This window comes from Tachypleus tridentatus, chromosome 2 (assembly GCF_004210375.1).
Source record: "Tachypleus tridentatus isolate NWPU-2018 chromosome 2, ASM421037v1, whole genome shotgun sequence".
Classification (NCBI taxonomy): Eukaryota; Metazoa; Arthropoda; class Merostomata; order Xiphosura; family Limulidae; genus Tachypleus; species Tachypleus tridentatus.
Genome location: NC_134826.1, coordinates 109,541,628 through 109,558,616, shown reverse-complemented (window position 1 = coordinate 109,558,616; position 16,989 = coordinate 109,541,628). Strand labels below are relative to the sequence as shown.

At 30.5% G+C, this 16,989-nt stretch overlaps 1 protein-coding gene across 2 annotated transcripts in view; it reads left to right on the top strand.

Annotated features, from left to right (window-relative positions):
* Window positions 1–16,989, top strand: part of LOC143244822 (uncharacterized) — a 171,108-nt gene that overhangs the window by 147,313 nt on the left and 6,806 nt on the right. The window contains exons 15-18 of one of the 2 annotated variants that reach the window (XM_076490198.1): window positions 2,583–2,723; window positions 5,957–6,121; window positions 9,637–9,767; window positions 12,990–13,072. In XM_076490198.1, coding sequence (XP_076346313.1) covers window positions 2,583–2,723; window positions 5,957–6,121; window positions 9,637–9,767; window positions 12,990–13,072 — 520 coding nt within the window. The remainder of the gene's footprint in view (window positions 1–2,582; window positions 2,724–5,956; window positions 6,122–9,636; window positions 9,768–12,989; window positions 13,073–16,989) is intronic. The other variant, XM_076490199.1, reaches the window with a different exon arrangement.

Below are 16,989 nucleotides of genomic sequence, written 5' to 3'. Positions count from 1 at the left end.
ATATATATATATACACACACACACATATATATATACATGCAATAATAATGTGTATATAGTGGCCTATACAAATAAATGTATAGTTATATACAATCATAGTAGTACCAATATTTATAATAACATTTACGAAAAAGCAATAAAATTTTAAATAATCCATTCACTAAAATATACCCCATTCCTACCCTAAAGGCACCCTTCATATTCATTATTTGAGGCTTGTTTTTCCATTTTCGAAATGGAATAATTCATTTAGCGATGCAGAAAACGAACCTCTTTGACTAAGATCTTATCCCTATTACATGTTTTTCAACATAATGTTCAGTAACATTAGTGTTATTTTTTATGAAAATTTTGGATTTGCTGACGTGTCTTAATATCATATCAAGCAGGAACCTTTCTTATGTAGTAGCTGAGTAATTCGCACATATAGCTTGAAATGAAACATTTTAAAAATGGCAACAACCTTGCAGCCAGTACTCGTTGGCTTTACTCTTAATGTTCACGATATGCTGACTTCATAATTATAAATGTAATCCTTTCATTATTGTTGGGTTAGATATGTCTCAGCATATGTTTATTCAATTATGGTGAAACCCATATGTCCCACAGAAATATTTGTAACATGTTATAGGAAATGATGTCACTTGAATGTTCTTTTTTATTCAAAATTATTTTTGTGTTACTCATTAATATCTTGTATTTTTACAGAATTGGAGAGTTAATTATTTGACTCTAAGATGTTATTGTATTACTTTCACCTAAGAATCTACATGTAGCATACTTCATTAAACAGCTTCGCTGAGACACATCTAACGTACTAACAATGCCTGTTGAAGCATATATATCCCTTAAGGTAATTTAAAAACAGTGCGTGAAAAAATAATTAATAAAATACAGAAAACATTCCTTATGTAATCTATGTCACCTATGCATACGTATATAGTTTATGTTTTAAGAATACTGAAAAGGCTAAGGATGACCCTCTTTTCTATTCTAATTTAATAAGTAGATTTGATTTTCTAAGTTCCATTGAAAGTTTTGTGATGATTTTATCACTTACGTTGCAACGTAAGGACCCTGATTTATAATGTTAATAGTGTTTTTAAACAAAGATATTTGGAAAGGAAATAGTTTCAAATATTGAAAACTATTTTCAAGGGAGATAATAGAAGTTTCCCAGTAATTATAGGCATATTATTCTTACATCAGTTATAGGCAAATATTTGGGAAGTCTGATAAAAAAAAATACTTTGCAAAGTCATTTAACAAAGTGTCATAATTTTATCAGACAATTAACATGGTTTCAATAAGAGAAAACATTGCCTTACAAATCTTCTGACATGCTTTGAAAATGTTACTGCACATGTAGATGAGGGTAAGGGTGTAGATTTAGTGTATTCAGATTTTTCGAAAGTATTTGACAAAGTGCCACATAAGAGGCTTCTAAAGAAACTTATTTCTATAGAGGCAGGGGGGGAAAAGTTAACTAACTGGATAAAAGAGTGACTTGGTGAAAGAAAGCAGAGGGTTGTTAAAGATGAAGTCCAGTCAAACTGGATTTCTCTTTTGGATTTATATTAATCCAATAAATTACTTAAACTAGCTGATGATTTCTAGTTCTTTGGTGTTGTTCGCAGTGAAGAGCATGCTGCTGTTTTACAAAAGGATTTTCATCGTTTAGTCAATTGGACTAATAAATGGAAGATGGGTTTTAATTATGATAAATACAAAATATTGTATGTAGGTTATCATCATTTCACTTATAAGTATAATTTGGATGAGAATAATTTTAACATAAAATAAAAGGATCTTGGTGTAATGATTGATCAGTCTCTTAAGCCATCCAAGCAATTTAATGTTGCTAGTGGTATGGCAAATAAGATTTTAGGTTGTGTCTATAGAAATATTAAATACAAAACTAAAGAGGTTATAATTTCATCGTATAGGCCACTGGTTAAGCCACATTTAGAGTATTGTGTTCAATACATTTCAAGTACATTTCAGTAATATTAAACTTAAAAAATATAATATTATCAAATTTCAATCATATATAACAATATGAATCTTACAGTAGCTTTGGTTTCATCGTGTCGTTCACATTTTTTTATAGCCTGATTTGACGTTTTTCGTGACTAACAAATTTCCCAGGCATTTAAAGATATTTATTGCTTGTAATTTTTCATTAAACTAAGACTAAATTCTTTACAAACACTAACTGAGAAAAGCAAATAATACAAATATGCGTTCTCTTTGTAGTAGTTTTCGTTTTGGACTTATTTGTATGAGGCTAATTAAAAGTAGGATTTGGTTATTTAACATAAATAAACAGTATTTCTTTCTTTCAGTTTCTGAACAGCAGTCAAAATAGCAATTTAAGATTTTAGAGACGATTTCGTGGCTACTGTGTTTTATAGATGTCAACGCAGTAGCCTGCTTAAAATATTGCGTAATAATGTATATATGATAATTACTGATTAGTTATCTACAAATATATGTTTTAACATCACAAGTGTATTTTTCAAAATTCATTTTGTCAATTCTTTCTTAGAGAAAAGGAACTAAATTATTGTTATTTTTCTCAGCTCCTCACAGCCCTCAACACAAGAAGTTGTCACTTCGTATGAAGAGTTTGTCTCTTGACAGTCCTGAGTCTTCGGAACAAATTTATAGGAGGCGTCATCTTGTCCATCCTCATTCATCGCAATGTAGCTCTCATAGCCAGTGTAAAAAGTCTTTATAATTTTAACTAGTTTTTATATACAATTCAGTAAGGTATTTTTAATAAATACTAATTGCTTCTTTTACGGATAGATTTTATCTATGTGTATTTATGAAATAATATATTTTTTCTGAAAGCGATATTATAGTTGAATATTTAGAAGGACGGTATATTCACTAAACCTTTTGCATCTACTCAGTGTTATCATATCTATTTCCAAATACTAAAAGTATTTACACGTTGAAGAATGCTATATTTCTTGGGGTGTGTTAAAATAAAGCATTTATTGATTTTCTTCTCTATTGGCATGTTTAATATATAAAGGAAGCGTTGAATAAAATATGAGAGAAACTAGCTTACAGGATGGATAAAAGGATAAAATTTGAACCTTACCACCAGCATTGTTTAAAAATATCCATTAGATGATAACAAGACATAATCATAGCATCAGCGATGCATATTGAAATAAGTGGCAACCTAGCGGTGTGCAAAGAGTAATTTTTCAAGGAAGAATTACTTGCCTTTGTTAGTTTCTTGGTTCTGATAAAACAAAACCTCACGATATTTTTATTATGCCAATATCGTGAAAAGTTAATAGAACCCCTGAAGTTTAGATTTTCTAACTGTTGGCCGAGCTAAAGATAATGGTCCTACTCCAAAGTAGCAGTACATGTTTTCACATTGCTCGTGTATCAGTTTTCACATTTAAGGACTGAGATATTGAGGTTACGCCACACCCAACGTACATCCCAAACATTTATTTCTCCAAGTGACGTCGCTTATTTGGTTTTGTGAAATGTATATTACATAGCATACTTTTGAAGTTAATTAAAGTGATTAGGACCAGTTTGTGAATGGCTGGCTAGTGAGTTAAAACAGTTTTATACAGAAGGAATACGAAATCTAGTTTGATGTTGGTCCAACTTCTAACAAATAAAAAGATCTTAAAAGAGAGGTGATATGAATTTAATTTCAATCAGTACATCATTTTCCCATAATTCCAACTTTCTTTTTACTTGTACGGCCTTGATACATTAAAAGAAGTGGATTTTGTTCTCTTGTTAGTTGTACCACAAAGCTACATAATAGGCTATCTGCTTTCTGTCAACCACAGGGAAATGAACCCCGGTTTGACTGTTCCATAATCTTACCACTGACCGCTTAGGGGACTAAAAGAAGTGAGCGAGTCACTTAATAGTTGAACGCCAAGTAGCTATCATTTAACCCTTTATTTTTAATCAAAGCGGTAGACAAAAATTATAGCATTGTATACGTAATACTGTACCAAATATTTATCGTATGAAAGCAAACTTATTTGGTTCCATTTTTGTTAGAAAAAATATATAATTAAAATTATCGAATTAATTCTGTTTATGTTACCAGTCACTCAGCACTAAGTCTAGAAAATTTAGTTTTGATAACTGTGGTGGGTAGAACATAGATAGCCCATTGTGTATGTTCGTGATTAACAACAAACAAATTATCCTTTGTAATCAAAGATAATGTTTTTTATCTATCAAAATATCAGAAATATATAACACGTTAAATTATTTGAATACTTCTTAAAGTGCTTTGTTTTCAATTTCTTTCATTGCGTTTCAGTTTAAAATTCCTATCCTGTATTACCTATTTCGAGTAAGATAACTAAAGAGCATAATTATTGTAATTTTATTTTAACTGTTTTAAACTATTTACTTTCTTCCTTTGTCATGGCATAATTTATTTATTATGTTTTTTATTTAACTCACAAGTCTGTTAAAGCTTAGCGTTTAAAAAGTTAAAACAAACATTCTGTGAGGGTTTGAAATGAAGTGCATTGTTTCTATCTTAAAGTAAGCTCAAACGTTAGTCGTAAAATCCTCCAAAATTCGGTAATATATACATATGAAGAACTTTTAATATTACTAGGAGGTTGGATTTCTTTTTCTGCATCGAAAATCCTACATTAATTAGCATAGAACACTGAAGTGTTTTTATACAATACACTCTTCTGTTCTTTTATTTAAATTCCAAGATGGACTGAAAAAATACTGTGATAAGAAAAACGGCAGATGAACGTGGAGTTCATAACATACCCTCGGTCTGGAGAGCTTTCACGTTTAGCCCACGTATTTATCATTACGAAGTTGTGTATACATATTTCACAAGTACACTATTTAAACCTAATTTGAACAAAACCTTATTCATTGCATATGAATAACTGTAAGTGACTGCACTCGAAGAAAATTTAGTTACAAAACCAGTTAACAAACATAAATAATTTGAAGTGGCCTTGAATGTACTGAAGTCAGTGTCAAGTAACAAGTAGCTCTGTTTAGTAAACTTACATTGATCTGTTTTTTGTTTGCTTATGTTTTCGGTTACCTCATCCATTATTTTAAAAACGTTAGTTTTGGAATTCTGGTTTTGAATTTTTCAGTAAATTTCGAGTCATAATCTACTTCTTTACCCTAAGTTTACTCTTCAGAGATAATTAAATATATATATATATATATATATACACGCACAATATCTTTACGCATTACAACACACGCGAAAGGCACGAAACTATAAGTGATTTACCTGCGTAGAACAACTATCACCATTATTCAATTCTCTTTAAATCTAAACCGTTATGAATGACTGTTAACAGTATGACTTCTTAAATATTATTTAACCAACTTAATATGCAGATCTAATAAAAATAACTGTCAGATGGGTGATCATTATTGACAGTTTAAAAAAGCACTATATCCAAACAGGCTACAAAACTTTGTAATTTCATGACAATTTAATGGTTGATTATTAGTGTTTTAAACAGTCGAACTGTATGAAGTTGAACTCTTACAACTCTTTGACCGTTTGTAACTAACTATATAATTGTTGTTTGAAGATTGTTTACGTAGGTAGTATTTAAACCGTTTTACATGTCAGATTACATTGTGCAGCGCTTATCAACTATACGATTGTTTAATGAGTATTTACCCTGTTATGCATTTAGACCCATCACAACATACTGTTCACACCATTAACTGTTTAGATTGTTAAATGTTTACAGTAATTAATCCATTTAACCTTACTATTAACTGCATGACTGTATAAAGGCTGTTCAATTCAGTTATTGCTTTGTCAGTTTACTGATATTATTAATTCCTTAAGTTCACAAAATGATTGTTATCTCTACAAATGTGTGACCATTTAGAAAGATTGTTCTGTTCCATGTGCATGTTGTGAAATTTGATGATCTATTTGTTTCAGTGAAGACTGTCAAGTCAGTAATTTTTGCAAGAAAAGTGGCTGATCACCTGCACTGTATATTTCCAGATCAACGTCAGGTTATTGATTCCTGGGCGTCTTGCTTGCGACGCCAGAGCCTCCGAAGGGTTTCGTCACCCTCTGACTCTGCACTTCACTCACCTACGTGTTTGTGCACTTTCTTATTATTTTAAACTCGATATTATTTTGTTACGATTTTCTTCTGTTGCTGACACAAAGGTGTTCGCAAAACCATGTGCTCGAGGGAGAGAGCATCATATAGCTATAAAGTATTACATATGTTGCACGTAATTTTCGCTTGCTGTCTTTCAGTTACAAATACAGTACAGCCTGTCTAAGCCGAAAATTGCATAGGGCGGAAACTTGTACAAACGGGAGGGAAATATTAAAATTTTGCAGCATTATCTTAAGATTTCTCTTATACAAGGCGGAACCTGCATAACGCGGACGGAAAACTATCTTTCACCTACCTCATCTATAAACAAGTAGGATTAGAACCTGAGTAAAGCAGAAAAAATTGTTTTGATTAAATATTAATTTCTTATTTAATTAATCACTTATTTAAATATTAATAAATTCTTGGACATTTTGTTACAGTAAGTATCGGTTAAATATATTCTGTTCTTTTTTCTGCCGTCATTATTTTTGCAGTTAAATTAGATTCATGGTTTATAGAAATATATTTGTCTTTTAAGTGCAAAATTCTACTATTTAAATAATTCTCACAAAAAATAAATTCCTATCTTTCATAAGTTTAAAAGATAGTGAGGAAATATAAATTCCTACTTCATCGGAAGTGTTAAGTTATTAACACTATCAAATTGTATGCAAAAATGAAGAGGGAAATGAACTTCATGAAAAAGCCGTAGAATTGATGTTCTCTTTTAACCGCATGAGAAAACCTATTAAAAAACAAAACAGTTGAAATTGCACACTTCTTCAAATAAATTTGATTAAGATTTTGTGTACTTATGTATATTCTGAATGTCTATTTTCGTTCTTATTCTAATAAATATAGCACAAACAGTATAATAACTTTATTCACAAATGTCTTATTTCCCTTGAGTCAAGCAAGTATAACGTTTCGCTCAAAAATTATATGTAATTAAGGAAATGCATGTTCACTGTCTAAGCTGAAAAACCTGCTTAAGCCAGAGATTTTGCTCGGTCCTGTACGATTCCGCCTTAGACAGGTTTTACTGTAGTACATTTTTACACTTTAACGTGATTGATTTTTCCACCTATTAATTTTAAAAAAAGAAAGGCAATTTATTTCACTTAATATTTTTCGTACTTACAATTTCATATTATTCGTACGTATTTCGTTTGTACTACCATTATGTTATTTTCACCTTCAGTTAGCAGTTTCTCCCTGTATGTTTTTCCATTCATCCAGCGTTGATTCCCATTTCTTTGAACGAATTCAAAGTGACAAATTTCGTTTTTGGTGTGTTACTGCACATTCTTACAGTCAACACTTTCATGAAAATAAATGCGTATTATTAGGCGTTGTTTTTATTTTAAAATAAATTTGCCAATTTGAAAGTATTTTGTCATCTTTATTTGCGTTAATCTGAATATTAAATAAAGTCTTTTATCTCTACGAGCAAATGACCACTATATCTTTTTCATAACACAGACTTGTGATTTCACTGAATAATTAAATATCACAAAATGAGTTTGCTATGCTATAACATTTAAGCAAATCTTTCAAAAGGACAATGGAACTCTCACATGAAATATATGTTCGCTAATATACTAACTATTTAAACAACAATAGACCAACAATGTAATGACTAGGATATGTTTGAACAGTAAGTTACTGATAAGTTACTTTTTAAGTTACTATACAGTAAGCTGAATTAATTTAGGTGTATGAATAATGTCTAAAGATTGCGTCTGATTTATTATTGGATATTATATGCGGCACCATCTGTTTAATGACTACATTTATATATTCCACTTTTTTTCACCAAAAGTAAAATTGAAAAGTGAATCTGTGACGTAGAGGCCTAATACATTCCTTGAACGACCCTATCCTATGTTGTGGATTGCAGTTTCTCCTATTCAAGTCCCATCAGTATAGCTTGGGTCAGCAAACCAAAGAAGGCGTAACTGAATTTCTTTGGTTTGCTGACCCAAGACGTGCTGATGAGCCTTAAATAGGCGAAACTGTAGTCTACAGCTTAGAGTATGGCGAATGAGGTATTGCAATCTGTGTCACAGATTTTATTTTCAGTTTTTACGTTTGGTGAAAAGGATAGGAAATCTGTAACATATAATGTATATATATATATATAAATTACTGAACTGTACCTTAATACATGATGCAAAACAATGAATAACTGGGCCCCATAGTTACAGGATTTAGTTTGATTGTATTTTGAATTTCGCACGAAGCTACTCGAGGGCTATCTGTGCTAGCCGTCCCTAATTTAGTAGTGTAAGACTAGAGGGAAGGCAGCTAGTCATCACCACCCACCGCCAACTACTCTTTTACCAACAAATAGTGGGATTGACCGTCACATTATAACGCCCCCACGGCTGGAAGAACGAGCATGTTTGGCGCGATGGGGATGCGAACCCACGACCCTCAGATCACGAGTCGCACGCCTTAACACGCTTGGCCATGCCGGGCCTTACAAGATTTAGATTATGTGGATTATATATAAATGAATAAAACAATAATACGACAACGTAATTAAACTAAACTTTTATAATGTATCTCATCAGTATTCTTGACTTAGCCAAGGACGAAAGATCCATTTAAGCTGTCGATAAAGTTAAGAAAAAATACTATTTTCAAACAGACAGCTGAAATTTTACGATTTTTCAATATCAACTCTTAAGATGGCTACTGAAAACTAAATTAATAAGAATTTTTATCACGCACTATCTCTTAAAAGAAATAAATGAAAGTTAAAGGTTAGCAATTAGTGATCTGCGATAGTCGATGTCTGTGGTATGTCAGTTGAAAGGTCATCAGTTGCACTATTCTTAGGTGTGGTTCTTTATTACTTCCTTCTGTGAAACTATGATACACACCTGTAAGAACAGGAAGTACTATTTCATTAATTACGTGGACAAAAAATGTAAGTGAATTTCAGAAAAAAAACAAAAACACAAAAACATTGAGATAATTGACTTTGTAATATTAAGTTAGCTTTTTTTCTAGCAATTTCATAGCTGGACTAATTTTATTTTTGATACTTCAGTAACACAACAATAAGCACGCCTTGTCTCACAAAGAAAGACTTGTAGTTTTACTCCACTTCTCAAGTTTACGTAATTTGAGAGGTTATAACAGGCAGGTTGCTCAGACACAGTCTTAGGGAAATTTAAGAAAAATCTACTTTCTTAATATAATAAAATCAATTATTCATGTAAACTAAGGTAACCTTTGCCACACGGGTTTTAATTACATATACGTGTTGACATGTTATTCTTGAATTAAGACTCAAACATTCAGAAAGAAGAGAAAGAAAATCAATAATTTTGGACAGCCTACCTGATAAAGGTGAATCTTGATAACTGCAATATGTTATTATTAACTTACAAATGACAAACAAGATAAGTTAAATCTAAACCATTTCTACACCTGTTAAATATACTTTGTTTTTTAGCATCCGATCTAAACCTATCCTTTATATTCTCGTCCAAAGCTCCTCAGAGCCCAGTTCAGAGTCGTCGTCAGCTTCTCACTGCAAAAACTGTTAGAACGAGCTCAGTGGACCTTCCTGACGACAACGAAAAATCGCTCAGCAGTGCGTCCACGTCCCCATGCCCTTCACCGGTATGATTTTGCTAATACTAGAGAAACAAACATTTTACATTTTAAGCTTGTAAGGACAAAAATTGCACTCTCATAGAAACTCTCAAAGTTAGTAGAATCGCTAATGTAGTTATAAGAAGTTAAATATGCTTAAGTCATTGTACTATAAGTGTAATATAAATTATTCATAAAAAAGCTTAAATATTTTACTGAAACTAATCAGATAACTTACAATATGTTTCAGTTGTCATAATTTTATGGGTAGGCGACATGAAAATGTGTCTCTAGTTTTGCATTTTTGGCTTTAAAATTTCTTAGATAAATAGTAAATATTACATAATCATTTTAAGTCAAGGAGCATATTTTATGTCCTAAAAATAGTAGCTGTCATTGGCCCTACTAAGCCCATTTTTACATTATCTCTCAGCATTGTGAACTAATAACATGGAATTTTAATATTATACTAATTCCTCCAAAAAGAATTATAGTAAGAAACTATAACGTACGTAAAAATGAAGTTTATTTTTATGGTTATTTGTCTTTTTTCTACTAATTGATTGTTTTATTATTTTGAGGTGAATGTATTATTTTGATGATTGATATTACTAATACATTTGACTTACTATAAAGCAGTTTTTTTACATTTTTCCTTTATCAGTATTGTTACACATAATCTTAACAAGTGATTTACCATAATGACGTTCACATAACAGTACTTTTTAGGTAGCTTAATTACCTGACTTTAGAAGTGTAATATTAAAGTTTGTTTGCTTACTCTTAAGCACAAATCAATACAATGAGCTATTTGGGCCGTGCTCATCATTGGTATCAGAATCCGATATTTAACGTTATAAGCTCCAGTATTTACCTCTGAACCACTGGGAGAAGGAGGACGGTGTGTAGCATACAATAAAATACCTTCTATAATAAAACGTTAATGTTGATACGTGAACTGTAATTGCATATTAACAAGATTTTATTAATAATTACGTATTAACAAAATAAAATAAAACAGAGTTACTATTCATTATTTACTCTCACAATGATCAACATACGCTTTTTCGAAAAACTTCACCAAGAGTACATCTATTAATATGACATTCTTGTAAATGCGAGACACAGAAGTATTAGTTGAATCTTTTATAACGTCATTATTTTATACCTATTTTAACGTGATAACATCCAGCTTCAACGTTTTTAATACTATTTTTTATACGAAGAAATGTACTAGGGATAACAGTAAGACTCCATTTTTGTTTCGTTAAGTCTTTTATTGTTACCAAAGAAAGGCTATGAATATTCTAGCACAAGAATCTTAGAATAAACATATATATATATATAAGTCGGTAATATTAAATGTTCAATATAAAAATAAAACGTTTGTAACACATATATAAGATTGATCACTGTTAATCCCAATAAGTACTTGGTACGTTTCGATCCAAATAAACATTTGCCAATAAAACAGAAAGCGAACAAATGTTATTAACGCAATTAATTTTTGGTATGGTCAGGTGTGAACAACGTTTTAGGATTTACTATGAGTTAAAGAAGATGTTAGAATGAAATGTTACGATAGTTTTTACGGTAGTGTGCAACGTATTTCACACGTGCGTCACCGATATATAATTCATGAATCACACTGAGTAGAGGTAAACCGAAATTTGCTGATTGAGTGACCTAATGAAACTTCCACTTTACTGGTAGAGATTGATTAAACTAGCAACTAATGTGCACATTATATGTTATTGGTGAATTATGCTAATAATAACTGCGAGTGAAAAAGTTTGATTTGTAACCTTCCAGTAACTCCAACTAAGTGGTATTCAGTTATTTACATAATAAATTATAGTTAAGGCATATAAAATTAAAGCAAAAAGTAATGTTTTAACTAATGAAAATTTAAAAAGTCTCATGGAACGCCAATCGCATACATAAAAATTGCCACTTGTTTACCTGTTTTGTTTTTACTTTATGGAAAGTTTATTATTATTCCTCATCATGCCTACAACTTTAAACGCCTCCCTCCAATAAACAGTATCAATTCAATTGATTGTATAATTTGTAAATCAAATAACAAATAGAAAGTGAGTTTAATAGTAAATTTTAACTGTATCTTCCATGTTATATTCATGAGATGAAATATTAAGATATAACGTGTTTGATACAGCAACTTAAAGCTCAAATCTTCAGTGTACATCTTATGTAAATAACTTACTTCGCCCAGAATCCAAGATTCGTAATAAATTTCACAATTCCTTAAGAACTGTATAATAGATAATGTACTTACTTAGCAGCATTCTTTGGTCGTGTTGTGAGGAGAAAGAGGATGGAACCTTTGGTAACAATTGTGAAATTTATGGAGAAAAGAAGTAAGCTGTGAGAGAAGACCTTGGACTGATATAACCAGAAGTGCCTGGGGCGGCAAAGATGGTGGAACATGATCTCCTACGCTACAAAGCATGGAACTTAATGATGATAACTTACTTTGTCATACATTTACTAATAGTAAATTTGTACCTTTAAAAATCCTTGCAACAAACATACAGTGCTAAAATTAAGAATAATTGATCATCCCTAACTTTTTTAACTTTCAACAACAGCATTATTTTATGTACCATTGCCTTCAGATTCTTGAAGACAAAATGGCCTCCGATAAATTAGCGAATTGCAATACAAATATCAAGGATTCGATTCACTGCTCTCCACTAAGGCTGCAACCACAGGAAAAAAAAATATGTATTGTACCCTTAATCCAGTTGTTTGAAGCATTAATAATAAATTCCTTATATAATTGGACTTTCTAAAAGTTTTTTGTAATGTTAAAAATATATGAAGGCTCTTCTAACTTATGATTCAAAATATCAAATATCACATGCACCATTTAACTGAAAACATAACCAAATTATTCATATTAGCGCCATCTATTGGTAATTTAGGATTTAGTGGATGATGTGTTTTAATTTGTAAAAATTTAAATACAAAGTATTTCTAGTATATTTTTCACATAGTTGTTCATGGGAAGTACTGAACACAATTTATATAATCACGTGATGTAATAAAATTTTAAAATGTTAAGCTACAGCAAACCTTCCTTCATTTTATTACCTAATTTTAAAAATGCAGTACATTTTTAAATCTTCAGTGGATCTATGTTAAATTTACGATGTTTTAAACACACTTAACGGCATAACGATTTGTTTTTATGGTGGTTTATGTAATTTTCTGTAATTAATGTTTTAGAAACCACACCGCCTCCTTCCAACAAATCTATATGTTGTTCTGTACAACTTTCGAAGTCGTCACCAGGATGAATTAGATCTCAAGTAAGTCATGTTTTACATATTATAATTCATCTCGAACGAGTCTTCGATTTATCGCAGATGAACGATTTCTAATGTTGGAAATTCATAAATGTTCCTGTTCATATTCTATAGTTTTCGAGGTTTATAATATACTGACTGTAACTGACCTATAATAATAATTGTCTCTCGGCACGTTGGTTTTACATACCAATCACGCGAGATTCTAGAACGAACGCCAGCGCTTTCGTGAAACAAATATTGTTCATTCTTACTCTCCAGAATCTTCTACAAATTTAGGTAACAGGCGGGACTTGTGCAATATACATCAAACAATGTACATCACATGCATCAAACTGAAACAAGCGTAGGTGTTAAGATAAACGTATAACAGTAAATCCATTACACATGTCATTCAACATAATACAGATGTTGATAAAATGGGATTTACAAAATAAAATGTAATTGTGGTAATACTTATATCAGCCAAACTAGAAGGAACTTAAATTACAAATAAAAGGATCATACAAGTTCTGTAAGAAATAATTAAATTGAAAATTCAGTTGTAGCAGACGATTTACAAAAAAAAACGCAGTATTATGGGATATAAATATAAGCTTAGCACAACCTAAAACTTATATTGCTAATTACATCCATGAATCATTAGAAATAATAAATAAAAAATATTCAAGTTTTTTTTCCAAATGTGATTACTGATTGTCATAAGCTGTTAGGTAAATTTAATTCTAATTTTACTAAACAAAATATAGATATAAGACATTAAAAAAAATAAAGCAGACAAAAAGGAACAAATTGTTATACTTAATAAAAGTGAATATGATAGAGGGTTTGAAAAGATAATATTAATAAATAAGAGTACATATGAAAGAAATCAAGTATAATCCGAGAAAGCTGTTTTATAAAGAATTGTTAAAACCGTTTAATTCTACACTTCTTATGATAAGAAACATTTAGTGCCATCCATGTTTATTACCTCACAGTTATAAATAGTTCGGAAAATATGATACATGAAATTAAGTACAGGTTTTAGACCCATTGTTACATATATAAGTACGTCATTGTATGAAACTGGGAAGTTTAACATTGCTTAGAATAAGATATAAACAAACATTTAAAAATTTCAATAGATTATGTAGAGATTTTTTTAAATGACCTACATGTATATTTTAATGTATAATCATTATTTACTAAAATTACACTAGAAGATAGTATTAAAAGTTTTGAAAATAAGTTAATAGAAAATAAAATGCCAGCAGATGAAATATATTGAATTAAGAAAAGCATGTGTTGAAAACTCAGTTCTAAGGTTAACTTTTTTTTCAAATAATATAAAAATTAGTTATGATGCTTCTCTTTTACTTTGGTTATGTAACCTTTTATGAATGTGTTTGAAACCGAAGAGTTACATTTACTGTTTTGTTCTGAGTGTGGTAGAATGGCAACAAAGAGTACGTTATTAAAATAATTTGATAATTATTTTAAAAAGTATAGAGCCGTAAATTAATTGTTCATATGAATGTGAAGAAAAGTATAGTTTACCTATTCCATATATGTATGTTATTTCAAAAAGATGTATGCGGTAATTTAGAAATATCAATCTATTAGAGTTATTTTGCTTATGTCACGTTGCCAGACCAACAATCATGTAATACGAGATCGCAAAATAGTTCTGTCTTTTATACCCATGTTTACAAAGTTTAAAGATATTCGCTAAAGAAGAATATTTAATAAATGAACTCTTATTAATTACCTCCGTCACCAAATGTAAACAGAGATTGTTTTCACTCCTCTGTGTGTGTATGTTTGTCAGAAAGATTTCTCGAAAACAGCTGAATGTATTTGGGTGATACGTAGGTATACATTTAGAATATGGATCAATTTTAAAGTAATTAGTTTTGGAGAGCCAAGATCACAATAAGGTGTCAAAAAGTCCCTATCTGTTAACATTGGGACCAATCTTCACTTTATTTTTGTTCCCTACCTCAGTCAAAAATTGTCGGATTTTGATGAAACTTAGAATATTATTTCTCAATGTCCTACCAAAATAATCCGTGTGATAACGACGGACATACGGGCACACTGTTTATGTTTTGTTTTTTTAAGCTAAATATGATCAACGTTGCGTGGTGAAAATAGTGTCCTCTGGTTAAACACGTAGCAGAAAAAAAGAGGATTCAAACCAAATATTGTTGATGGAGCTTCGATAGGTTTAATAATTGCTCAATGTCTTTTCAAAATAGTACGGTAAGATACTTTTAAGGAGAAAAATTAAAAAGAAGCTTTATTATTACATTATATTCCACGATTAGTTAGTCAGTTATTTAATGTTTCAAAGAAACAACATAATTTTATTCTATATCCAAATCTATGAATAACATTAATCTGATTTTATGTAATACCAAAGATAAAATAAGGTTATTTGATGAAACTGTGACTTGTATTACCAATTTCTCGTTCTATTTTGTACATATTTGTCAAACTAAAATAACTTAATTTACATATAAGTTATAAAATCGTAAGCGCTGTGTAAGAAATAATAAAGCTGAAAATTCAGCTATAGTTTTAATTCAATCCAACAGTTTGATTGTTCAAAACATCTGTGGATGTTTATAAGTAATAAGATTAAAAGTATGTAGTAAAAAACCGAAATAAAGACCCATCTAGCTAACATTTGTATATGACATGACTTTATGCAAAAGAACAGTGTCAACAAGTTGTGTAAATAGTAGAAAACGTAATGTCACACCAGTTATTATCCTTTTACATATATTGTACGTTTGTATTTGTAAGTTGCTTCTGAGGATGACGAAGTAACGTCGAAATATGACGAGTGGTTTATAATGGAAACTATCGAAGGCTACAGTAAATTTGTTTTAACAGCTTACAGAAAAACATTACACTTTATTTATTTATTTGATTTTAACTTTCACAAGTGTCTGTCATTCATACACAGATATATCTTTCAGACTGTTAGATGTTATAGTAAAACATTATCAAATAGATAAATCTCTCAGTATGTTCGATGGTCTGTGTAAGACCTTCATAATTTCAGACAGTGGTGACTGACGTGTATATTAACCCATAACAGTGATGTTATTTTCTTTTCTCTTAATTGTTATACAGTTCACAAGACTTAGGTTTGGGAATGAAATAGAAAAGCGGATGAGAAAACCATTTCACTCTTCTTATTTGAATGACTGCTACCTTCTCTCAGTTAGTTCGTTATCTGAAACATCTGAAAAACATTTGCTAAAATGGCATATATATTTAACTTCATGTTTTAACGGTATCATTGCGCGTGTTTTCTAAGATGTATATAAGTCTTTCGTGGCCGCAAGCTGAAGTTGTACTAAACACCACCACCCTTTGACTGCGTATAGAAATAAAAGCAAATTTCGGAAGAGAACGAGGAAGATCAGAGAGTAACGAGGAGTCTAGAGAGGAAATATAAACAGTATGGTCCGTCCAAGTCAAAGCCTAACAAGGCAGAGGTTTTATATGGATATTTTGTTGTTGTTGTTGTTATATATATATATATATACAGTTCTGAATTGTATTAAGATTGTCCCCGTAACATTGTGATATACTACTTTTATCTGTTGTTTAAATTTTACTGGATTTTTTCTCGTCAAGGTAATATATTTTTAGAAATAAAAAATAAATAAAATATTTTAAATCGGGCTTCTAAGTCGCGAGGCTGTTTTAAGCTGTGCGAAGTTAACATTGAGTGATCAACAGTCACAGATTGTACATACAAACAGTTCTTCTTTCATAGAGAAAAACAAGAAAAGAAAACACCGTCACTATTCTAATGAAAAAGAAAGGTTATTAATTGATTATTTTTTGCAAATTTGCAGAAACAGAGGTTTATTGAAAACATAAACTAATTTAAATCAACTATAGTTCGTAAATAGAATGTG